Source organism: Protopterus annectens, chromosome 7.part0 (assembly GCF_019279795.1).
Source record: "Protopterus annectens isolate FY-2018-M chromosome 7.part0, PAN1.0, whole genome shotgun sequence".
Lineage (NCBI taxonomy): Eukaryota > Metazoa > Chordata > Ceratodontiformes > Protopteridae > Protopterus > Protopterus annectens.
In genome coordinates this window covers 881,989,885-882,013,188 of record NC_056739.1, presented here as the reverse complement: position 1 = coordinate 882,013,188, position 23,304 = coordinate 881,989,885, and the positions used below count along the sequence as shown (strand labels likewise).

Genomic DNA, 23,304 nt, shown 5'->3' with positions numbered 1-23,304 from the left:
TACCTCTTCTTCCACGGGTGTTATTAAAGATCAAACAGGACAAGCCCAAGATGATAATCTTGCTGGCCCCAAATTGGCCTCTACAGTTTTGGTACCAAACACTGAAAAACCTTTGTCTGGAGCCCCCTTGGGTTTTACCACAGACTCCGAACCTTCATTCCCAACACACCAAGGTTAGGTTCTGCACTCCCATGTCAAAACTCTCAGCCTGGCGGCATGGTTAATCCAGGGTCTATGATTTTTTCTCTCCTACCCAAGCAGGTTATGGATGTCATTTTAGAAGCCAGGCATCCTAGCACTAGAAAATCTTATGCAGGAAAATGGAAAAGATTTTGCTCCTGGATGCAGGCTCGGGATTCAGATCCTCTTATTCCTAACATTCCTCTGATTTTACTTTACCTGACAGACCTCTTAAATAAGGGTCTCTCTTTCTCTTCCATAAAAATGCATGCCTCTGCTATTTCTGCTCATTATAATACAGACCCTCCAATCTTTTCCCACCAGCTCATAGACAGTTTTTCAGAGGAGCTAAGAACTTAAGGCCCGCTAGATCTCCACCCATTCCTGCTTGAGATCTCAACTATGTTTTGGAAAAGCTCACCTTACCTCCTTTTGAGCCTGCTGCCACATCTGACATCAAGTTTTTATCTTGGAAGACAGCCATCCTTTTAGCTCTGACTTCTGCCAGGAGAGTTTCAGAGTTGCAAGCTCTTATGGCTGTGGAACCTTATATTATTTTTCATCAAGACAGGGTGTCTTTAAGGACTAATCCTACTTTCATGCCTAAGGTGGTTTCCAAAGTGGCTTTAAATCAAACTATTCACTTGCCAACTTTTTTCCCCACTCCTCAAAATAAAGGGGAAAGGAAAGGATCTTGCATTCCTTGGATGTACACAGACAACTACGTTTTTACTTGGACAGAACCAAGGAGATCAGGAAATCAGAGCAATTGTTTTTCTTATGCTTCAAGTTCCCAAGGTAAAGCCATTTCAAAACAGACCATTTCTAAATGGATTGCTTATGGAATCAGATTTTGCTATTCACACCATGGAAAGCAAATCCTAGGTAATATAAGGACTCACTCTACCAGAGCTGCTGCCACTTCAGCTGCCTTCCTCAGGGGAGTTCCTACCAAAGACATTTTGGAAGCTGCAACTTGGAGTTCAGTACATACTTTTTCCAAGCACTACAATCTACCTCTCTATTCTAAGTCTAGGGCAGGCTTTGCTTCTGCAGTCTTGCAGGGCCTTTTAGCCACCCCCTCTACTTTATGACCACCTCCCTTTTATTCTGCTTTGGGATTCAACCCTACAGTCATGACTGCAACAGTGAAACACGATGAACATAGTACAGTTGTGTACACTTACCATAAATGTAGATGTTAGAGTGTCTTTACTGTTGCAGTCTGGGTTACCCTCCCTCCTGTCCCCTCTTATTTTTTCCTTTGTGTGGTTCCCTTCTTCACCCTTCTACTGAGGTGTATTTGCAAAGGGTATGGGATCTTACTCATTTTGGAACTCCTGACATCTGGGGCAAGAAAAACTGGAGAACATGGCGTCGGCTGTCAGCTTTGTACTCCTGGCGCTCTGATGTCAGGGAGCATGGCTGAGCAGCCGACGCTGGACCCAGACTTTGGGATTCTGGCCGACCGAGGACTACCTGCCGGCAGGGGAGAACCCTACAGTCATGACTGCAACAGTGAAGACACTCGAACATCTACATTTATGGTAAGTGTACACAACTGTACTTTCACATGTGCCGGTTGGCAGACTCCTGAAATTTTCGTTTTCGAGTTTCAGAACCGAAGTCTTCAAATAAGCTAAGTACCCCATTGGGGAAACTTTTTCTTGTTCTAAACCGATGTCAGTAAAAGTTAATAATTGTATTTCTTGTGGAAAGCAAATACTTCATAAAGATTTCCATTCGTACTGCATTCCTTGCTTAGGCCAGACCACGACGTACCTCGCTGTCGGTTTTGTGCCCTATTTAAACAACAAACAATTTGTCATCTGTTCATTTACGCTTCTAAATATCTTGGTACTCTGTTCAATTATCCAGAAATGTCTTCGGTAAGCCACCCAACTACTAACATTCCAAAAAAACGCAAAGATAAAAACAGTGACTGGCTGCTTAGGTCCAAAGCTGCCGACGATGCTTAGCTAGTCGCCAGTACTCAGTGAGGCACTTTCGCAGCCCCTGATACCCGCTACTTCAGATTCGCAGGCCTCTACTGAGACCCATTCGGAGTCCGGTATACCGCGCAATGCTTCTACTGTGGAACCTGTGGATGTCTCTACCTTGGATGGGTCAGGAGCCGCTGTGCAGGGACCGGCTTCTGAGGTTATATTCAGGCCTACTGACTTGCATATTAAACCGACGCCATCTTCTTCTTCAAGGCCTAAAATTCGATCTATGCCTTAAAAACTGATGCCCAGATGGCATGGTCAGGCCCCTATGCCTAAAAAAAAATAAGAATGGCTGAGGACCTTATTACTCTAATCAAGGGAAGCCACACTTCCCCCCTCTAAGAGACCCTGGACTGATTTTCCTTCTGATTCTTCTGATCAGGATTCTGAAATTTGTTTTCTCTGATGACCAGGATTTGCCCTTATCTACCTATGAGGATTCTGATGCAGAGATCTCCATTCCCTCTGCTTCCCCTCCAGAGGATTTCTCTTTTGCTGAAACCTTGCATACGCTTAGGGGGCATTTCAACTGGGAAAGCCAGGACTCCAAAAAGAGGCTTAGGGAATTCTTACTCCTGCCTCAACACAGGACTTTAGCTGTCCCTCCTGTACTGGACATTGTAGATGATGCCTTCTCAGAATCTAGCCTGGCCCCTGACTCTCTACCTCCTGCTCCCAGAAAAAACTGATAGGTATTACAGAATACCTGACTCTCACACGTTCCTCTTTAAAAATCCTACTGCGGATCCTGAGATCATTTCCAGGGACCCAAGGGCATTAAGGCTACTACTGCCAAAAATCCTACCCTCTCTGATAGAGATTCCACGGCACTGGATAGATGGGGAAAGAAGGTATACGCTTCTACTTTAGCCATTAGGGCTTTAAAATGCCATTTTCATGTTAATGTATCAGCAGCATATTATTGGATTGCTTAAACAGAAAATTATGTTGATTCCTGACTGTGCTGAAAATAAAGAATTACAGGATTTAATGCATTCTGCTGAATCTGCTGAACAAGTTGGAAAACATACTTTGCAATGTGGTTTTGATTCGTTAGAGGCATCTTGCAGGGCTGCTGTCACTTGGGTCTGTACTTAGAAGGCTTGCTTGGCTTAAGGAGCAATCTTTGCCAGATCATGTTAAAGCTAAATTCCTGGATGCTCCCTTAAACCAAGACCACCTGTTTGGCAACAAAGCAGTAGTAGTACTTAAAAAGTTAAATCTATGCAAACTGTTAAAGATTTCCTGCAAGTACAACCTCCCAGATTTAGTAGGCACTGACTGTCTAAGAATTTGTCCTTTGCTGCATCTTCCAGGCCTTCTCAGTTCAAACTCAGAACCAGCAGAACACCCAAGCTTCAGTCACAAGGTACTCATAGGCCTAAACAGTGGGGAGCTTCCACTTCCAAAGCAGGGAGTAGTAAGACTCCCCCCTATGGTAAACTGTCTCAATGACTTAACTTTAAACCTTCCAAGCCCTGCTCAACTGACTGTTCCTTTAGGGGGAAAGATTGCCCTGCATGCAAAAAATTGGGAACTCATTACGCAGGACAAATGGGTTTTAAATATAGTTTCCCCAAGGATACAGATTTCACTTCCACTCCATACCAACCCCAAACAGCTGACCAGACCTACCCCCAAATCAGTGGGCAGAGGCTCAAAAGAAAGTTCTCTCTCTTTTAAGCATCAGAGCTATTCAACCTGTTCCAGAAGAAGAATGGGGACAAGGTTTTTACTCTAGGCTTTTTCTGGTACCCAGAAAAGACAGTTCCTGGTGTCCTATCCTGGACCGTCTATCCTAAACACATTTTTGGTGATCCCAAAATTCAAGATGCCAACTCTTCATCAGCTGCTTCCCATGCTAGGCAAAGATGCCTGGTTGGCAACACTGGATTTAAAGGAAGCCTACCTGCACATCCCAGTAAGGGAATCGTGCAGAAGATACCTACGCTTTAGAGCAGGCTACATGCAATATTAGTCCTCTGCACTGCCCTTTGGCTTATCTACTGCACCAAGGGTATTCACAAAATGCCTAGCTCCAGTCATTGCATTTTGCAGGCAAAGAAATATTCAAATATACTCATACCTGGACGATTGTCTAATTCAGGCAGAAAGCCGGGACATACTATTAAATCATCTGGCATTTGCAAAGAAATTGCTAACTTCTCTGGGGTACACCATAAATGAAAAGAAATCCCATCTTGTACCCTGCCAACAAGTTGTATTCCTGGGAGCAAGCTTGAATGCAACTTCCCAGATGGCCTACCTCACGCCAGAGAAAAAAGTTAATTTGACATCCTACTTCAAACTACTGTCCACAAAGACCCAGCTATCTGCAAAGAAAATTCTGTAAGCCCTGGGGTTCATGGCCTCCTGCATTCTACTAATTCCATATGCAAGACTGCATGTGAGGAAAATACAATGGTATCTAAAAAGCCTATGGTGTCAACATTCTCAGGATCTAGAATCAATGATTCCTATCATTCCTTGTCTATAGATAGAGTTCCTTTGGTGGGCAGAGGCCTGCCACCAGTACAAGGGACTGCCATCCCTTCTACCCCTTGCCACCCAAACTCAAATAACAGACTCATCAGACTATGCATGGGGGGCTCACTTGGCAGGGCAGTGCATTCAGGGCAAATGGAACCCAAGTCAAATGCACCTGCATATTAATCAAAAAGAAATGTTAGCTGTACAGTATGCTCCGACAGCCTTCAATGACCACATTCTTCCAGGACAGTTATTGGTAAAGTCTGACAACAACACTGTTACGTGGTACATAAGCAGGGGGGAACCCACTCATACCCTCTCTGCAGACTAGCTATGGCTCTGTGGGACACAGCCTTGAGCTACCAAATGCACCTACAGGCTCAATTCCTGCCAGGAAAGCTAAACACACTGGCAGATGACCTAATCAGAAATATCATAGACCCACACGATTGGAAACTGGAACCAAAGATATTCAACATGTTGAGAAACAAATGGGGGAGCCCAGAGATAGACCTGTTTGTCTCCCCCCAGAACTATCAATTGGTCAAATTCTGCAAAAGGACTCCCCACAAACAAGCTTGAAAAGTGGATGCCTTGTCCTTCACCTGGAAAAACCTATCAGTTTATGCCTTTCCCCCTCTGCCTCTCCTCTCCAAGGTACTACTGAAGATCAAACAGGGCAAACCAAGGACGATGCTGATTGCACCAGACTGGCCACGCCAACACTGGTATCCCCTTTTGTGCAGTGTGTCACTACTGGCACCTGCCTCAGACACCTGCCCTGCTGTCCCAGCAGGAGGGCCAAATCCTGCACCCAGAGCTTCAAACCCTGAACCTGGCAGCCTGGATAATTACCTGATCTCTCCTTTGCCATCCCTCAGTAAGCAAGTGTTGGATGTCATTATGGAGGCAAGGAGGCCTAGTACTAGAAAATCCTATGCTGAAAAATGGAAAAGATTCTGTTCCTGGAACCAAACTCAGGGCATTGGCACAGCAGCGCCCAATTGACCTCAGATTCTCCAATACTTAACTGAGATGCTTCACAAGGACATTTCCTTTTCCTCCATAAAAATTCACGCCTCAGCCATTTCAGATCATTACAACACTGAACCACCCCTCTTCTCTCATCCACTGCTGAAGCAGTTCCTTAGACGGGCCAAAAACTTAAGACCACCCAGGAGATTCCCTACACCAGCCTGGGACCTTAACTTTGTATTGGAAAAACTCACTCTACCTCCTTTTGAACCAGCTGCAAACACTGAGTTGAAATTCCTTTCTTGGAAAACCGACTTCCTTTTGGCCATCACTTCAGCAAGAAGGGTGTCTGAATTACAGGCCCTCAAGGCAGTGGAGCCTTTCATTATCTTTCGTGCGGACAGGGTGTCCCTCAGGACCAGTCCCTCTTTCATACCCAAGGTAGTATCCAGTGAGGCTATCAGTCCATTCATTTGCCAAGCTTCTTTTCTAATCCACAGAACAAAGGGGAACGGATACTGCACTCCTTAGATGTGCACAGACAACTTAGATTTTACTTGGACAGGACTAAACCTCTCAGGAAATCTGAACAGCTGCTGGTGGCATTTGCTGCAGAGGCAGAGGGGAAGGCCATTTCAAAGCAAACCATTTCTAAATGTCTAGGCCATTGCATTAATTTCTGCTATAAGCACCATGGAAAACCTGCCCCGCAGGAGATAAGACCACATTCAACGAGGGCTGCATCTACCTCTACAGCCATTCTCAGAGGTGTCCCTACCAAGGACATCCTAGAAGCTACCTGGAGTTCTGTACATACCTTCACCAAGCATTACCATTTGCCTGTTTTCTCTAAATCTAGAGCTGGCTTTGCCACTGCAGTCTTGCAGGGCCTTGTAGCTGGTCCTAATGCTATCTAATTACCTCCTCCCATCCTTAGCTTTGGGAATCTACCCAAATGTGATGACTGCAACAGTGAAACATGAGGAACATAGTACAGTTGTGTACACTTACTATAAATGTAGATGTTCGAGTGTATTCACTGTTGCAGTCCTGGTTACCCTCCCTCCAGCCCCCTGACTTCTATTGACCACCTCTATTATTGTTTACTATGCTTAAAGCTTTTTGATGTATTTGCTTTTTTGTTGGAGGTGTAACCTTGTATAAATTGCTTCCCACTATGGGGGCACCTGACAATTTGGGGCAAGAAAAAATTATGTAATGGCGTTGGCTGCATGCTTTATAGCCCAGACTACCTGATGTCATGGAAGATGAGACAGCAACCGATGCAGGACCCAAGACTTTGTTAATCAGGCCGACTGAGGGCTACTGTAAGCAGATAACCCAAATGTAATGACTGCAACAGTGAATACACTCGAACATCTACATTTATGGTAAGTGTACACAACTGTACTTTTTCAGTTGTGGTTATACATTTTTAATTGCCTAGTCTTTTCTTTTCAGTATCACACTTTAAAGTACTGTGTTTCTTTCCATTAATGCCCTTTACTTATCAACAATTTGTTTTTTTAGTATCACAGATATTAGTATGTATTAAAATGCAGGTTTCATTTCCTGCAAAATGAAACAAATGCAACTAACTCATAATAACTTCACACCCTCCTGCTAAACACTTAATTCAAACCCAAGTTTACAAGTTGTTTGTCTTTCGGCTTTTCTTGGTAAGGGGATGCTACAGCGGAGCTCCAGTCCACTAATGATTGGCAGTAGATTTTTACGAAAGACTGAGGTGCCAGCTTGACGCCCAACCTTCAATGAAGGCATGTCCATTTATGCACTCATGTCTTTCGAACGCTACCCAACAGCGGGGAGGACATGCAGACTCCACACAGAAGGCACTCCCAAGCCCAGTTGAGAATCGACCAGGAGAACCTCTTGCTGTGAGGTAACAACGCTACCACCGTACCTCCACGGTATACAAACCCAAGTTTACAAGTAGTAGTAATATTTGTTTTTGCTGACCCTTTCATCTACTGCATATATTTTATGTAAATGCATTTGTAAAATCATGATTATGCATTTTGAACATTGTTATGGTATTGTTTTACAAAGCATTTTTTCTTAATTGCAAAGCCAAAACCAAAATCTGCTTTTTTTTTTTTGAATATTGGTTTATTTTCTTTTGATTAGCATTTCTCTTAACTCTTAAATTATTGCAAACCTTTTCTACACTCTAATGTAAATACATTTGTGTTCTTTTCATGTAGTGGGAGTCAAAGGTTGGACAGTGTGAGAGAGATTTTGAACGTATTTCATCCACTCTCCGGAAAGAAGTAATGCGCTTTGAGGTGAGCCCATTCTGCAACATTACCTATAGAAGGTTAAAGAGTCCTTACGTTTAGTCTTTAAGGTGTAGTGGAAAAGAATTTGATGTTGCCTGCGAAGAAAGATGGCTTCTTTTAAATCTATGATCAGTTCCTCGCAAACAGCACATGTAAAAGTCTGTGTATGAAGCAGTTAGAAGCTAAGTCCTTTTGTTGATGTAGCATATATCCATGCAGCTTTCCTTCGTGTCTTAGTCTAGTTTGGATAGTTTATCCATTTTTTAATATTGTCATGCCAGTGCTTTATTCACTAGAAAAGATGTGCAACTGCAAAAGTAGAGAGATGAAAATTTTACTTGAGGGCTTCTGTAGTAAGTAAATTCAGTGGCCATGGAGGACTGTTTTTGTTGAAATAATATTTAATAATGGAGTGTTTTCTTAAGCTGAATTAGTCAGAGATATGGACATTTTACACAAGAATTTTGTAAAATGTATATGTATTTATTGCTATACGTTTGTTTGGTACCCCTCTTAAAAGTAATTGAGATGTTTTTATTGTGTTTTCTAAAGATACATGTTTTGTGAAGTGATCCTAGTGTAGCAACTATAGCTTTTCAGCACAGTGTCCATTTCCTTCTCAGTTTCAGAATGTGTTTTCAAAAAAAAAATGTGCATATGTAGTTATGATTCTTAAGGTTGCTGGGTACTTGCTGGGCTATTGATCTGCAAGTACCTAGCTTTACAGTCATATGGTAGTTTTTCAGCCCATGTATTTTTGTGTACAAGTAATGTAGAGGGAGGCCGAACATGTATAGCTTGGGATATTTACATGTATCCCGTCCATGAGGCACATGAGTGCCAAACCTGTGGTGAATTTGTAATTAACCATCCATTCGTCCAAACTACATTTGAATACAGTCAGAGAAGTGTTTTGCTTTATGTAGAGAGTAAGACTGTTCCATAAAAGTGGTATTTTCTGTGACACATACCTATCCATCCAGCATGTTCTGTTTTTGTAAAATATATTGAGATCCCTTGAGCCAGGTGTTTGATATCATTCTATTTGTGAATGTATAATAGATTTGACAGAATAGTGTCTGTTAAACCTCTATACTTGTAGCACAGGTCGCTTCTCAGCTGCCTGTGTGATACTGAGAAGAGAGACAAGGCTTTGAGACAGTCTGCATAGATTTTACTATTTAGGTCTTTGTTTTTGTGAGGAAACATTGTCTTTGCTCCAGTTGTGACTAATATTTGAACAGGTACATACTTGAAAGGGTTTTGTACTGAGTGGTCCTCCTAAGTGCTGAGTACTTAGGAATGATTACATCCCTGGATCTGGGTTCTTTACCATTAGATGTAAGCTGTGTGATGAAAAAGGACTTCTTTCCATCAAATGGATACACAATGATCAGAGGAGAGTTCATTGTTTGCATAGGTTCTCAGATCCCTAACTACATGATCAATTTTCAGGGATGTGTTTCTACAACTATCTGCTTACACTCCTACCTTTCTGCCTCTACCTCTTCCTTGCTTTCACTTTCCTTACAGCTCCAAGGCTTCCACTTCTCATATCTGCCTTTTCTGGTTCTGCCTTCCTCCATTTTGTATCTCCCTCCTTTAACCCCCCCCCCATACAGATTAATTAGTCTATATTAGTAGGTCTTCTTGAGCAGCACCATTTTGAAAGTTATTTTTGGCCTACTCACGGTGAGGAAGCTCTCCCCAGCCCCTTTTCAGTGTGCACACCTGCAATTGTTTAAGGTATTAAATATTTGTGGTGCACCTAGGTTAATTGGCATTTTTGTGCTTTCCAACTGAAGTACTTAACTAACTTTATGTAGTCTAGGGAGCTAACTGAAGTAGTGACTGCTTTTACTACAGAAACTGTTTGCTGTTACATATGCTGTATGCTTATAAGGGTTTTGGCTGGAGACTTCTGTAATTTAATGCTCCATAACTTTTGTCAAGGGAATAACTGAAGCAGTGACTGCTTTTACTACATAAACTGTTTGCTGTTAAATATGTTGTATTGCTTACAATGGATTTTGGCTAGAGGCTTGTGTAATGTAATACTCTCTAACTGGTTTTGACTGTTTTGTGTACTTGTATACAGACCCTTTCCCTAGTTATTTGTAGAAGCTGCAACTGCACATATTCCATTTACTAAAGCAGTGTTCAAAGTTGCGAAAGACAGAAATGCTTGTTCCCTTTTGGCAACTGGCAAGCTTCTTCGGTCTCTATTGATCAGTGCTATTCTGTATTATTTAATATTACAGTCCTGCATAAGTGTGTGTTCTGTGTTATCCTCAAATGTGTTCTCACCAATTATTGCCTACTGCACTGTGATTTTGAGAAAAGCTGACTGCATAAGTATGTATTTTATTGTTATTATTATATGCTTTCTGCCTGTTATCCACTACAAGTCCTGAGGTCAGCAGTCTGTACATTATGGTCTGTTTAACTTCTCTGTATCTTGGTCATTGCACGGTCACTCCACAGACACCACAGGTCTCCTTACAGCCTGTCTAGATTCCTTTTTACCTCTCCTAACAGCGCACACACACACACACACACACACACACACACACACACACACACACACACACACACACACACACACACACACTGTCAGCTCTCCCTTACTCCTCTTACTTTACTGCTCACTGAGGTGTTGAGCACTGTGTAATAACTAGTCATATTCCTAACATCACTTATCTCTTTTTTACAACACACTTGGTCTGCCTGTATCATTGCAGCTTGGCACCCCCCAGCAACTGCAACATTGCCAAATAAAACCACTGCTATGGTCCAGTTTCTCCCTACAGTTATCGGAAGCCAAGAATAACACTTTTCAATAAGGATACATACTAGAATAGTCTGCATAGGCAACTGGATGTTTACAGTTCTTGTTAGCAGATCTGGTCCTTAATAGTTAGGTTTTAAACATTGTGACTGGTTATTTACATATCTGTTTAGAGCAAATTTACTTTTACTTGTTATCTTTTGAACATTGTTTTGGCCAGTGTGCACACCTGCAAGGGCGCCCCCTCCTCCAGACAACTATAGCTTTGTCTCTTGTCACTAAGTGGCACAACTTACAATATACTTTGCTGTATCTTGTCCAAATAAATCTGCCTCTCCATTGAATTCTTGTAAAGTAAGGCTAGTACCATTTACTTGCTGTATTTTGTCCCCAGATAGATTTGCCTTCCTTTGTTTTACTTACACACCAAGGCCATAAAAAATAGTGTGTCTGCAACTGTCTGCTTACACTCCTACCTTTCTGCTTCTACCTCTTCCTTGCTTTCACTTACCTTACAGCTACATAGATTCCACTTTATACTGATTGTTTTTCTTTACACTCTTCTGTGAGGGGGGCCAGCACCCTCCATTCAAACTTACTTTGCTCGGGCTCACTGTGCACCCCTACCATACCCCCATTCCCAACCACCCCTGCATCACCTAGACTTATACCAACACTAACCACTCCCCTAACATCCTCCAATCAAGAATCACCCTCCATCCATAAATCACACCTAAATTAATCAATACACTATTTGTAACACTCCTCCCTGTCCTCACACAACTTAACTGCAGCTGTCCTTAATCACTCTACTCCCACCACACTACACCAACACCCCTCTGTCCCTACATGTTCATCACACCATCCAGATAACCTAACATTTAAAAAGAATACACACCATGCTCTTTCTCCTTCCCCCACACTGTACCCTACTGTATCAGCATACTATCTAACATCCTATGCTCACCTACAGATACAATATGTCCATAGCCCCATACTATATTACACTAATCCCATCCGATCCTCACTGTTCTACCTTGCCATCTCCTCCCAACTCTACAATCGCACGCTTATTGAATGCTTCCACTTCAAACATGTCATTGTCAGCAGTACCACTAACCACTGCAGCAAACACTTTCACATACTCTCCAAGGTGTCACACAAACATGTATGTATATTATCACAGATTCTCAGTAGTGGTGGTATACACCCCCATCCTGGGCCACATACTGCACAACATAACCATCATGGCTACCATTTCACCCCTCCCTCACATTAAAACTACAGACTTTCTCTTCCTTATCGTAAACCATAGAAGCAGAGTTAACAAAATCCCAGACGTTCATGCAGTCATTGTACAGTACTCACCAGACATTCGTATAGCAACAGAAACATTGCTAAAATCCCATATATGAGACCCAGACATACTTCCACAAGGTTATAGTGTACGCTGATTAGACAGGATCAGGAAGAAGGGTGGCAGAGCTGCAATCTTCTACAAAGATAACCTAAGCATAGACTACCTACCTATCTAATACCCTTATGATGACAACTTTGAAGTCCTAGTAACATGGCTCAGAATCAACGCAAAGAAAAATATTAGCATAATAGCCACTTGCATACCTTCCAACAATACTCCCACTCCATTGAGGAACACATGGCCTGGACAAGACTCAACCTACACCCATGAAACCATTATCACAGGCAACTCCAGCTTAGACTGGAGCACATGCACTGGTGATAACCCCTCCACCTTCATAAATCTACATGGTTTCTTCCAAACAATCCAGTTTCCCCACTTGAATAGATAAACATAGCAAAAGGGAATATTATCTTAGACTGGTCACTTACTAACAGTACCACCCAAAACTATCTCTTTGAATGCCTTCCACATAATTTGTGACCATAGACCTCCGTACTTAATCTGTCATCAGCTCAGTCCACCCAGAACCATAGTTTGCAAAGCTGTACGAAATACCAAAAACTTCTCCAACGAAGCATTCTTAGACATGTTCAGTAAATGCAACTGGACACCACTCCATCTTCAACTTGACCAGGCCGTAACATATTTCAATTACGCATTTCTAGCTATTCTAAATAGCTTGGCACCAACTCATACATGCCATGTTAAAAATCAAGGATTGCCTTGGATATCAAAAGAAACCATTACCCTTCAAAAACTAAGTGACAAAACCTGGTTTCAGTACCAGAAAATAAAACACAATAAAACTCTGCTAGCATACCAGCAGCTCCGCAATCAAACAAAAAAACAACTCAAAGTAGGCAAAAAAAATCATATTGTACATCTATACAAAACAAATATGAAAACAATCCCAAAAAGTTCTGGCAAGCAATTAACTCGCTCCTCCGCCCAGGTAAAGCTACAACCCCAGAACCAACAACCAGTAACCAAAGTGTGAGTATTGCATCACAAATCAACACCTACTTTATAAACACCATCCTCTCCGTAGTTACAGGGAACAGTTCCACATCTCCATCTCTTCCACCTAATGTGGAAACTAACAACAACTCTTTTGACCTCATACTTGTCCCAGCTAACACCATAAGGACAATGCTGAAAAAACTAAAACCACCTTCCTTAGCAGCTGACCAACTCCCCAAAGAGAACCTCAAACTTTCAGCTGATGCCATAGATCTGCCTGTCTCCATTCTGGTAAATAGGTCTATAGCAGGACAAGATGTCCCAAAATTATGGAAAATTTCCTGCATCTCCCCTCTACACAAAGGAGGAACATCAACAGATTTAAACAATTACAGACCCATAGCCATCCTTTTCCCTTTGTTTCAAAATTCTGAAAAAAATTTATCTGCATTCAATTACTGGAATATGTTCTCATAACATTCTCTCTCCCTCCTGACACAGTTTCAGACCGAAACACAGCACCACCACAGCCCTAATTAATTTCTCTAACACCATCAACCAGCTGAGAAATTCAAACCAGCAAGTAGCATCAATCTTCCTAGACATGTCAAAAGTGTTCATAGGTAGGTACTAGGCTCTCGGTCCTAGGGCCTATAGAAGCCTAGCCAAAAAGGTACCATGGCTTTCGCCACCCAAGAAAATAATTTTCCTGTGCCCCTGTCGAGCAGAGCCACAGAGCTGATCCCCGGGGTGAATTTCCTATTTCCCATCCAGTCATCAAGATTTTTCTTGGAAGAGTGCTAATGAGGAGCTTTGTTTGATATAGATAAGTAGTTTGTTCCAGAGTATGGTAGGTCTCTGGGACAGGAATCTATCCCTCCAGCATTATTGTGGTGACAAGGTTTAGGTCCCTAGAGCGTGTAGCTCGGAGGGATTGAGGTTTCTTTAAGTGGAACATGTCCAACAGCTCTGGGTTTGACATAGCTTTGTGTTAGGCAGAGATCGCCTCTGAGTAGGCGATATGCTACAGAGTAAAGCTGGAGTTTTTTGAGTCTGTCTGCATAGGGCATCTGAGGCCAGTAATCCTCTTTGTGAGGTATTTCTGCGGCCTTTCCAGATGTTGTAGATGTCTTGTGAGGTACATACCAAAAGGGGCATTGTACTCTATAATGGGTCTAATGAGTGACTAGTAGAGGAACAATGACCTCTTTTTTTTCCTGGATGAGAAACCTTTTGTGATGTGTGCCAAGTAGAAGGATTTCCTGACTACTGTGGTGATGTGATTATCAAAGGAGAGACTACTGTCCACCTGTGTCCCAAGGTCTCATCACACTTTCGGTATTAAGTAGAATATCACCTATGTGGTAGCTCATGGGTACAGAGTTTTTACCAAAGGGGGTGTCAATGCACTTTGTGCCCTTTCATAGGCTGTCCACATCGTTAGGAGTTTCATTTATGGCTACTAGTTTGCAGTCATCTGCGAACTTCATTAGCCAAAGACCTTCTGTGTTAGCCTGTACTTCAGAAAGGTAGATACCAAACAGGAGAGGACCCAGGACTGAGCCCTGTGGTACTCCACTTGTCACTGGTCTGAAGTCGGATTTGGAGTCTGCTACTTTCACAGTGTGGGTTCTGTCAGTGTGCCAGTTGGCAACCCATTGTGTGACATAGGGATTTCTACCTAGTTTAGTGAGTTTATCTATAATTTCAGAGTGGGGGATGGTGTCAAAAGCCTTGGCAAGATCTAGATAGGCTGTGTGAACCACCTTACCCTCGTCTACGGCTTTGGTGACTGCTTCAGAGAAGTCAGTCAGGTTTAGGAGACATGGTATGCCTTGTACAAACCTGAACTGGGTGGGGTCCAGAGTATCGGAGATTACCAATGTCTTTGTTTATAAGTTCCATAATGATACGTTCCATGGCCTTGCAGACCAGGCTCGTTAGGCTAATGGGGTGGTAGTTCCCGAGGTCCGTAGTTGCTCCCCCTTTGTGGAGTGGGATAACCGTCACTGTGCACCATTCAGTGTACACAAAGCTTGAGGTGAGGCTATGATTGAACATGGTGCTTAGGTAGGGGTGCCAGTTCATTCTGTAGTTCAAGTAGAATGCAGCCTGGGATGTTGTCAGATCCCATGGATGCAGTGTTCTTGGCTTTGGAGAGTGTGGCTTTTACCTGTGCAGCCATGATTACAGAAACTTTGCATTCTTCCGGTATAAAGATGGGCTCTTTAGGAGGTGGGGGGGGGGGCAAAGTTAGCACTGAACCCATCTGCCAGGATGTTGGCAATATCAGTTGTTTCTGTATATTTAGTGCCATTGTCCTGTAATGCGGAGCAGATCTGAGTGCTTTGACATAGCTATAGAATACTTTGTGGTTGTCTTTAGAATCAGTGGCAGTCTTATTTTCATAACTTGCTTTGGAGGATTTTATGAGGGATCTCAGCTTCTTACTGAGGCTAACCCGGGAGTTCTTCCAGTCATGGGATTATACTCTTTTGCGATAGTTTCTTTCTTCTGTTGTAGAGTTTGTTTATGGCAGGGGGCCACCAGATTGGCTTCCTTTTTTTGGAGGATAGCATCTTGGTTCTGTTAGGGATAGCACAATCCATGCACTCGTGTAAGTGCTTATAAAGTGCATTTGTGTATGATTCAGCAGTTGTACCTCTATCGTCTGTCTACATGGGTGTCGTGAAGTTTGACATTTCTGTCTTAAGAAGCGTGAAGTTGGCTTTGGATAATTTTTTTACGGTGGTTTCCATAATGGGTGGGGTGGGGGCGGGATGTGGATGTCCAGGCTAATTAGCTTGTGGTCGGATTGTTAATGACCAGGTCTAGGATATTGCTGCCCCTGGTGGGGATGTGGATGAGTTGATCCAAGGTGATGGAATTTATGAATTCCAGAAAACGTTGAGCAAACATTCGACAGTCTCTCATCAGAAACTCCTCAGTACTCTTGCCTCACTAAACCTGTCAAAGACTTTCCTCTCCTGGTTCCTAAGCTATTTTTGACAGACAACAAATAGTACGATGGAATCCGAACTCTCAACACTTCTACCTCTGTCGGAGTCTCCCAAGGGTCCATACTAGGACCCCTTCTTTTCACCATCTTCTATAATGACCTAGCCTCATCCACAACACACACTAAATTAGTTCAGTATGTGGACGATTCAACTTTCATCTGCTCAGCAGATACCTTACCAGACCTCCAAATAGCTCAACAAGCTTTTAATGATATAGAAACATATCTAAGCAAATCATAACTAATCCTCAACCCCACAAAGACAGTTAATACTATTTACCAGTAGCAAACAATCACCAACCACACCTCATTTCACCTTTCTCTAAGCAAATAACATAGTCATCCAACCAGTTGAGCATACAAAACTCCTTGGTGTGACAGTTGACGACAAACTTGGATATGACTAACACATAGCCATCACAATTAAAAAAGTTCACATCAGAATTGGCTCACTGAACAGAAGCAATCCATTCCTCACTGACAATACCAGACTAGACATATCCAGAACCTTACTCATCTCTATGCTCCTGTATGCTTTCCTCCTCTTTACCAACTTAAAAATTAGACTTAACCAAACTGAAAACTTGCTACAACAAAATAGCTCATCTCACAGCCAACCTTCCCCACCAAACCCACCATTGTATTGCTTTATATAAATTAAATTGGCTCGAGCTACCTAACCTTCCCCATCTCTACCAACTTAAATTCACACACAATATTATCTTTCATCCTGACAGTTGCCCATCCCTCAAGGAACTTGTTGTTCCCTACTCATGCCCACAAAGTCTAAGATCTGCAAACAGAAACTCTCACAGTAAACAAAGCTAACAACACTCACGGTAAAGCCCTATTCTCAAATCAAATAGCTAAATTATGGAACTCTATCTACCCCACACCCTCCAAAATGCACCTGATCTACCATTTTCAAACAACTACTGTTTTGAAATTCTATCCAAGAAGTGGCATTGCTCCTGCATCACACCTGGCCGACAAGATGTCTATAACTTTGTGAACACACTGTCCACTCCTTACCTCATTTTTCTCCCTCTTCTCAGTGTTTATTACTACTCGGGGGGGGGGGGGGATATATATATATATATATATATAGATATATAGATATATATATATATATATATATATATATAGATATATAGATATATAGATATATATATATATAGATATACATATATATAAAGTAAATCTCATTTGTTCATAACTGTTATTTAATATGTACACAGTACTAATTTTATTTTCCTCAGTGATCTTCACTGAAATGCTTGTGTTTTTCTTTTAGAACTTGTATCTACTGGAAAACTGTATTGAATACTACTTTATATAGACTAACTAGATGTGTACACTGCATCTTACGGTATGCATACTATTATACTAATTATTGTATTTTGATTTATATTTCTGTGGAGCCTTTCTTCCCTGGCCCCCGCTGAAAATGGGCTTCTGGCTCAGTCGGACTTTCCCGGTAGACAAATGTAAATACATAAATAAAAATATTCTATTAATCAGAAATATTAAATGCAACAAATAGTGTACTAGCTACATATTTAAGTAATAGTATAAATATTCCTAAATTATTCTCTCATTAAACATTATTATAACTAAATCTCTAAATAAGTAGAACAGTGTGGGACCTGAAGAGAGAAGATATCTGTAAACTTAAGATGACAGGTAATCTTATCATACTTGCCTGTTATACAAAAGGAAAATCAATGCACATATGTATTTATCATGCTGAAATATATTTTACATGCCTAACAAAAGCACTGTATTAATTTAGTACTAGTTTTAAAAATCTACTGCCAATCATTAGCGGACCAGAGTTCCGCTGTGGCGACCCCTAACCGGGAAAAGCCGAAAAGACAAACGACATTAAACTTTGGCTTGGTAAAGGGGAAGCTGCTCATCCGGGTGTTCCTTTTAGGATTATTGGTTTTATTCAAGCCTTTTTATCTTTCTGCTGTGGTTTATATTAAAAATGTACCCTACTTTCTATCAAAAATGGATGTGCTAATTCAGCAATATGACTCCGATTTCACCTCTGACTTATGAAATGAGTTATTTCAATTAGCATTAGTGAATCTAATAACATACAGTATGAAAAAAGCTTTAAGGTTCACATGACCAAGCTTCAAATTTCAACTTTCAGGATATTTTCAATGTAAATTATATGAGATCCTGTGCATTCACATTTTTGCTATATGCAGATGTATGTAATGCATATCTTTTTTATAGGCAGTTTAGATATATTTTTTCTGTCTTACTTGCCCACTAATATTCTGCCTTATTCTGTATAACTTGTATTTCTAAAATCTCCCATCAAAGAAATATTTAGTCAGCTCTCTGTTAGAGATTACATGTGTGTATTTATTTTACTGATACTGTTGTTATTAATCTTACATGTTAAATATTTCACTTCTTGTACATTTGCATATTATATTCATAAGATGTTTACGTGTTTACTTATTAATTCTAGTATTACAAGACTTTCTTGATTGTATATAAAAGAATTCCTACTTGTTTAATTTGAATGTGATTTTAGCCATTGTGAACTGCTGTTCTGCTCACTTCCTGTTATTAGAATTTGATTACAGCATGTGAAAAATGACACCTCTTAGCACACAGCAGCTGCTAATTTCCTCTGTTTCTCATTCTTCTTAATTCTTTTAAACTGTTGTAATCAGTAAAAAAACATGTAACTTTACTTCTTTCCATAAATATGTACAGTTAATACTACAGCGTAAGCTACAACATTTAGCAAAAAGTAAACAAATTCTATGTCAACAGCTCAATATAAAACATTACTATATTTTACCAATTCTTCACTTTAAATATTTTTTCTCTTCGCATATATACATGTAACAAAAAAAAAAAAATTTTCTGTTTTTCACAGACATGACTGATGAACTTTGACCTAGAATCTGATGTCCTTTTCATTCTTCCTCAACATATAGGTTCAGGTCCGACTGACCTTTGCCTCCAACTGGGCCACATATTTCATACTTCAGATCCAGCTCCCGAGCTCTTCCCTCTACCCATAATGTGCTATTCCATCCCCACTGCATCAGATCTCATTTGCCACCATTGTGAACAGAGACTGGTTCTACTCTCGAGCATTATTAGAAATAATGAGTTACTTACTTTTTGGATATTTCTGGATATAGTTATAAAATTTATGTTAACTTAAATTATCCTCTGTCCTAGTTTTCTTGCAGGATGTTAGGAATTTTCCACCTTTTATCTTCTTACTATTTTCACTAAATAGTAAATCTTAATTACCATTGTTGTCTCCGATTACCCTTTTTCTCATCAGCATATTTCTTTAGGTTATCATCACTGGTAATTAAACCCCTTTTTTTTTCTTTCATATTAAAAAAATCTTTTCTTGTAATTTTATTTTAATTTATTTTTTTGGGGATAGTTGCCTACCATGTCAGGTAAACCAATAGGTTTTAAGAAATGCACATGTTCATGTTTCACTGTTACAGTCATCACATTTGGGTTATCCTGCCAGGGGAGCCCTTAGCCATCCTGAATACCACAGGCTTAGTATTTCTGCATCGGTTGCTGTCGCTCCAGGACTGACGTCAGGTAGTCAGTGGTATAAAATCAGGCAACCGATGCCATTACATCAGTCTTTCCGGCCGAGGAGCCCAAAGTAGAAGCAGTTCACATGAGTGCTTGTTGGCTGCTACCTGAGTTTTCGTTTCCGAATTGAACTTGAAGTCTTCTAAAGCTAAGTACCCCATTGGGGATCCTTTTTTCTTGCTCTAACCGATGTCCAAAAAAGTTAACAATTGTCTCGCCTGTGGAAAATGAATACCACACCAAGACTTCCATTTTTACTGCGTCACCTATTTAGGCCCAGACCACGACATACCCTGCTATCTCTTTTGTGCTTTTTTCAACTCCAGAACTATGTCATCAGGCCCTTATTGTAGCTAGATATTTTTGCTCTCAGTCCTCGAATTCTGATATGGCTTCGGTAAGCCATCTGACTACCAAGCTTCCGAAAAAAATGTAAGGATCAAGACAGACCACACAGGTCCAAAACTGCCAACGATGCTTCTGCTAAGCTAGTTGCCAGTTCTCCGGTCCTCAGTGAAGCGCTTACACAGCCCCTGATGCCCGTTTCTCTGGATTCGCAGGCTGCTAAGAGACCCTTTCGGAGTCCGGTATGCCGCTAGACTCTCCGACTAATGAGACACCTTGGATGGGTCTGGAGCCGCTGAACAGGCACCGGCTTACGAGGAAGTACTTATCACTACCTATACTCAACACAGACCAATGACTTCTTTCGCGTCTTCAGTTCTTTATAAAACTGCCGAGTTTCTAAGGCCCAGGGTACGAACCACACCCAAAAAGCGATGACCCAAGCTCAGGCACCTGCTTCCTTGCCTCAGTCTCAAATGCTTAAAATGATGGAAGACCTTAATATGCTTATTAGGGGAAGCCAGGCTACACCTTCCAAAAGAAAGAGACTTGTCCAAAGTAGTTTTATCTGAGCAGGAGTCCGATAACTCTGATGCATCTGAATAAGAAGATATGCAACCCCTCTCTGCTTATGAGGATTCTGATGCAGAGGAAATCCATTCCTTCTGCCACTCCACCCAAGGATTATTCATTTGGGGAAACCCTTCATACTTTAAGGGAGCATTCCCAGTGGGAATGTCAAGTCCTCAGTCAAAAAAGAGACTCTGGGAATTCTTAGATTTACCACAGCACATACCTTCAGTGATTCCTCCTGTCCTGGATGTTGTGGATGATGTTTTTATGGAATCCAGTTTGACTCCTGACACCCTTCCTCCTGCTCCCAGGAAACCTGACAGGTGTTAGAGTCCCTGACTCTCACAAATTTCTTTTCAAAAATCCTACTGCTGACCCAGTGGTCATCTCTCAAGAACCTAAAGGAATTAAAGCAACTTCAGCTAAGAATCCCACCCCCTCAGATAGGGATTCCCGAGCTTTAGACAGATGGGGTAAAAAAAAAAAAGTATACACCTCTGCTACTCTTGCTATTAGAGCATTAAATTGTCAGTTCCACATGCTGAAATATCAGCAACATACCATGGAACTCCTCAAACAAAAAATATCTTCCTTTCCTGCTTGTGCAGAAAATAAAGAATTACAAGAGCTAATGCAATCTGCAAGTCAGTTAATTAAGCACACCTTGCAATGTGGCTTTGACACCCTAGAAGCATCTTGCAAGGCAGCAGTCATTGGTTATGTTCTTAGAAGGCATGCTTGGCTTAAGGAACAGACCTTGCCAGACCATGTAAAATCCAAATTATTGGACACACCACTGAACAAAGACAACTTATTTGGCACCAAAGCAGAAGAGGTCTTAAAAAAGATGGAAGAAAAAGCTAACTCTATGCAGACACTTAGACTTCTTACAGGTCCAGCCTCCGAGGTTCAGTAGGCATTGCCCCTCCAAAGACTGGTCCTTTCCTTCCCCCTCCAGGCCAGCTCAGCCCAGACCAAGGGGAAGCAGAACCCCCCCCACACACACACACACACACACAGCAGCCCCAGGGAATGCAGAGATCTAAGCAGTGGAGTTTCTCCTCTTCAAAACAGAGAGGGCAAAGCCACCCCCTTATGGTAAAAACTCACAATGACTTTACACCTCCACCTCTTACCTCTGCCCACCTGCTTGTGCCCCTAGGAGGAAAACTCTCCTTTCACACAAGCAACTGGGCCACTATTACCAATGACCGATAGGTCCTCAACATAGTGTCCCAGGGATACAGATTTTATTTCCACACTCCGCCAACCCCAAAAGGGTTCCCAGATCTTCCTCCAAACCAGTGGGCAGAGGCCAAAAAGCAAGTCCTTTACCTGCTCTCCATGAGGGCAATAGAGCGTATTCCTGCAAAACATATAGGCCTGGGTTTCTACTCCAGACTCTCCCTGGTACCCAGAAAAGAGGGCACATGGCACCTCATCTTCTATCTATCCATTCTAAACACCTTTCTGATGATTCCAAATTTCAAAATCCTCACCCTCCAGCAACTTCTACCAATGCTTTCTAAGGATGCTTGGTTAGTCAACCTAGACCTTAAACGAGGCTTACCTACACATCCCAATCAGGGAATCATGCAGGAAATACCTTTGTTTCAGGGCAGGATTTATGCACTCTCAGTTGTCTGCGCTTCCCTTTGGCTTATCCACTGCTCCCAGAGTTTTCACAAAATGCCTGGCTCCCGCCATTGTTTTTGCAGACAAAGAAATATTCAAATTTACCCATACTTAGACGATTGCCTGATTCAGGCAGACTGTCAGGAAAAGTTGTTACAGCACCTGACTTTTGTAAAGGACCCTACTGACCTCCCTGGGTTATACTGTCAACGGAAAGAAATCAAAACTAGTCCCCACACAAAAAAATGTATTCCTGGGAGCAAGCCTGGACACAGCATCCCAGATGGCATTCCTTACTCCAGCAAAACAAGCTTACCTGACAGGCTTCTTCTCTCAACTAGCCACCAGAACCCAGTTAACCGCAAGAAAAATTCTGCAAACTCTAGGGTTCATGGCTTCCTGTATCCTACTCATTCCATATGCCAGACAGCATATGAGAACTACAATGGCACCTAAAAAGCCTTTGGTGTCAACACTCTCAAGACCTGGAAACTTTCATACCAATGATACCTTGTCTAAAGAAAGATTTTCTGTGGTGGGCACCAGCATGCAACCACAACAAGGGACTTCCATTCTCACAACCCCACGCCACCCAGACCCTCACCACAGATGCATCAGACTATGGCTGGGATGCACACCTGGACAGCAGGTGCATTCACAGCCATTGGAGCCCAAATTAAATACATCTGCACATGCACATCAACCAAAAAGAGAAGTTAACTGTTCAGCATCCCTGGCAGCCTTCAGACCCCTTACTGTCCCCGGGGCCTTTACTGATCAAAACAGACAACGCCACAGTGATGTGGTATATCAACAAACAGGGGAGGGACTCACTGTTATCCTCTCTGCAGGCTTGCCATATCCCTTTGGCACATGGCGTCAGCCATGCAAATACACCTGCTACCAAATTTCCTGCCAGGCTCTTTGGCAGATGACTTGAGCAGAAACCTGCTAGACCCACACTAGTGGCAGCTAGACCACAGAACCTTCACCCTTGTAACCCAGAAATG

At 41.9% G+C, this 23,304-nt stretch overlaps 1 protein-coding gene across 1 annotated transcript in view; it reads left to right on the top strand.

The window, feature by feature from the left end:
- LOC122806764 (sorting nexin-1-like) overlaps positions 1 to 23,304 on the top strand; it is a 1,692,021-nt gene that overhangs the window by 1,424,446 nt on the left and 244,271 nt on the right. The window contains exon 13 of the mRNA XM_044077461.1: positions 7,877 to 7,957. Coding sequence (XP_043933396.1) covers positions 7,877 to 7,957 — 81 coding nt within the window. The remainder of the gene's footprint in view (positions 1 to 7,876; positions 7,958 to 23,304) is intronic.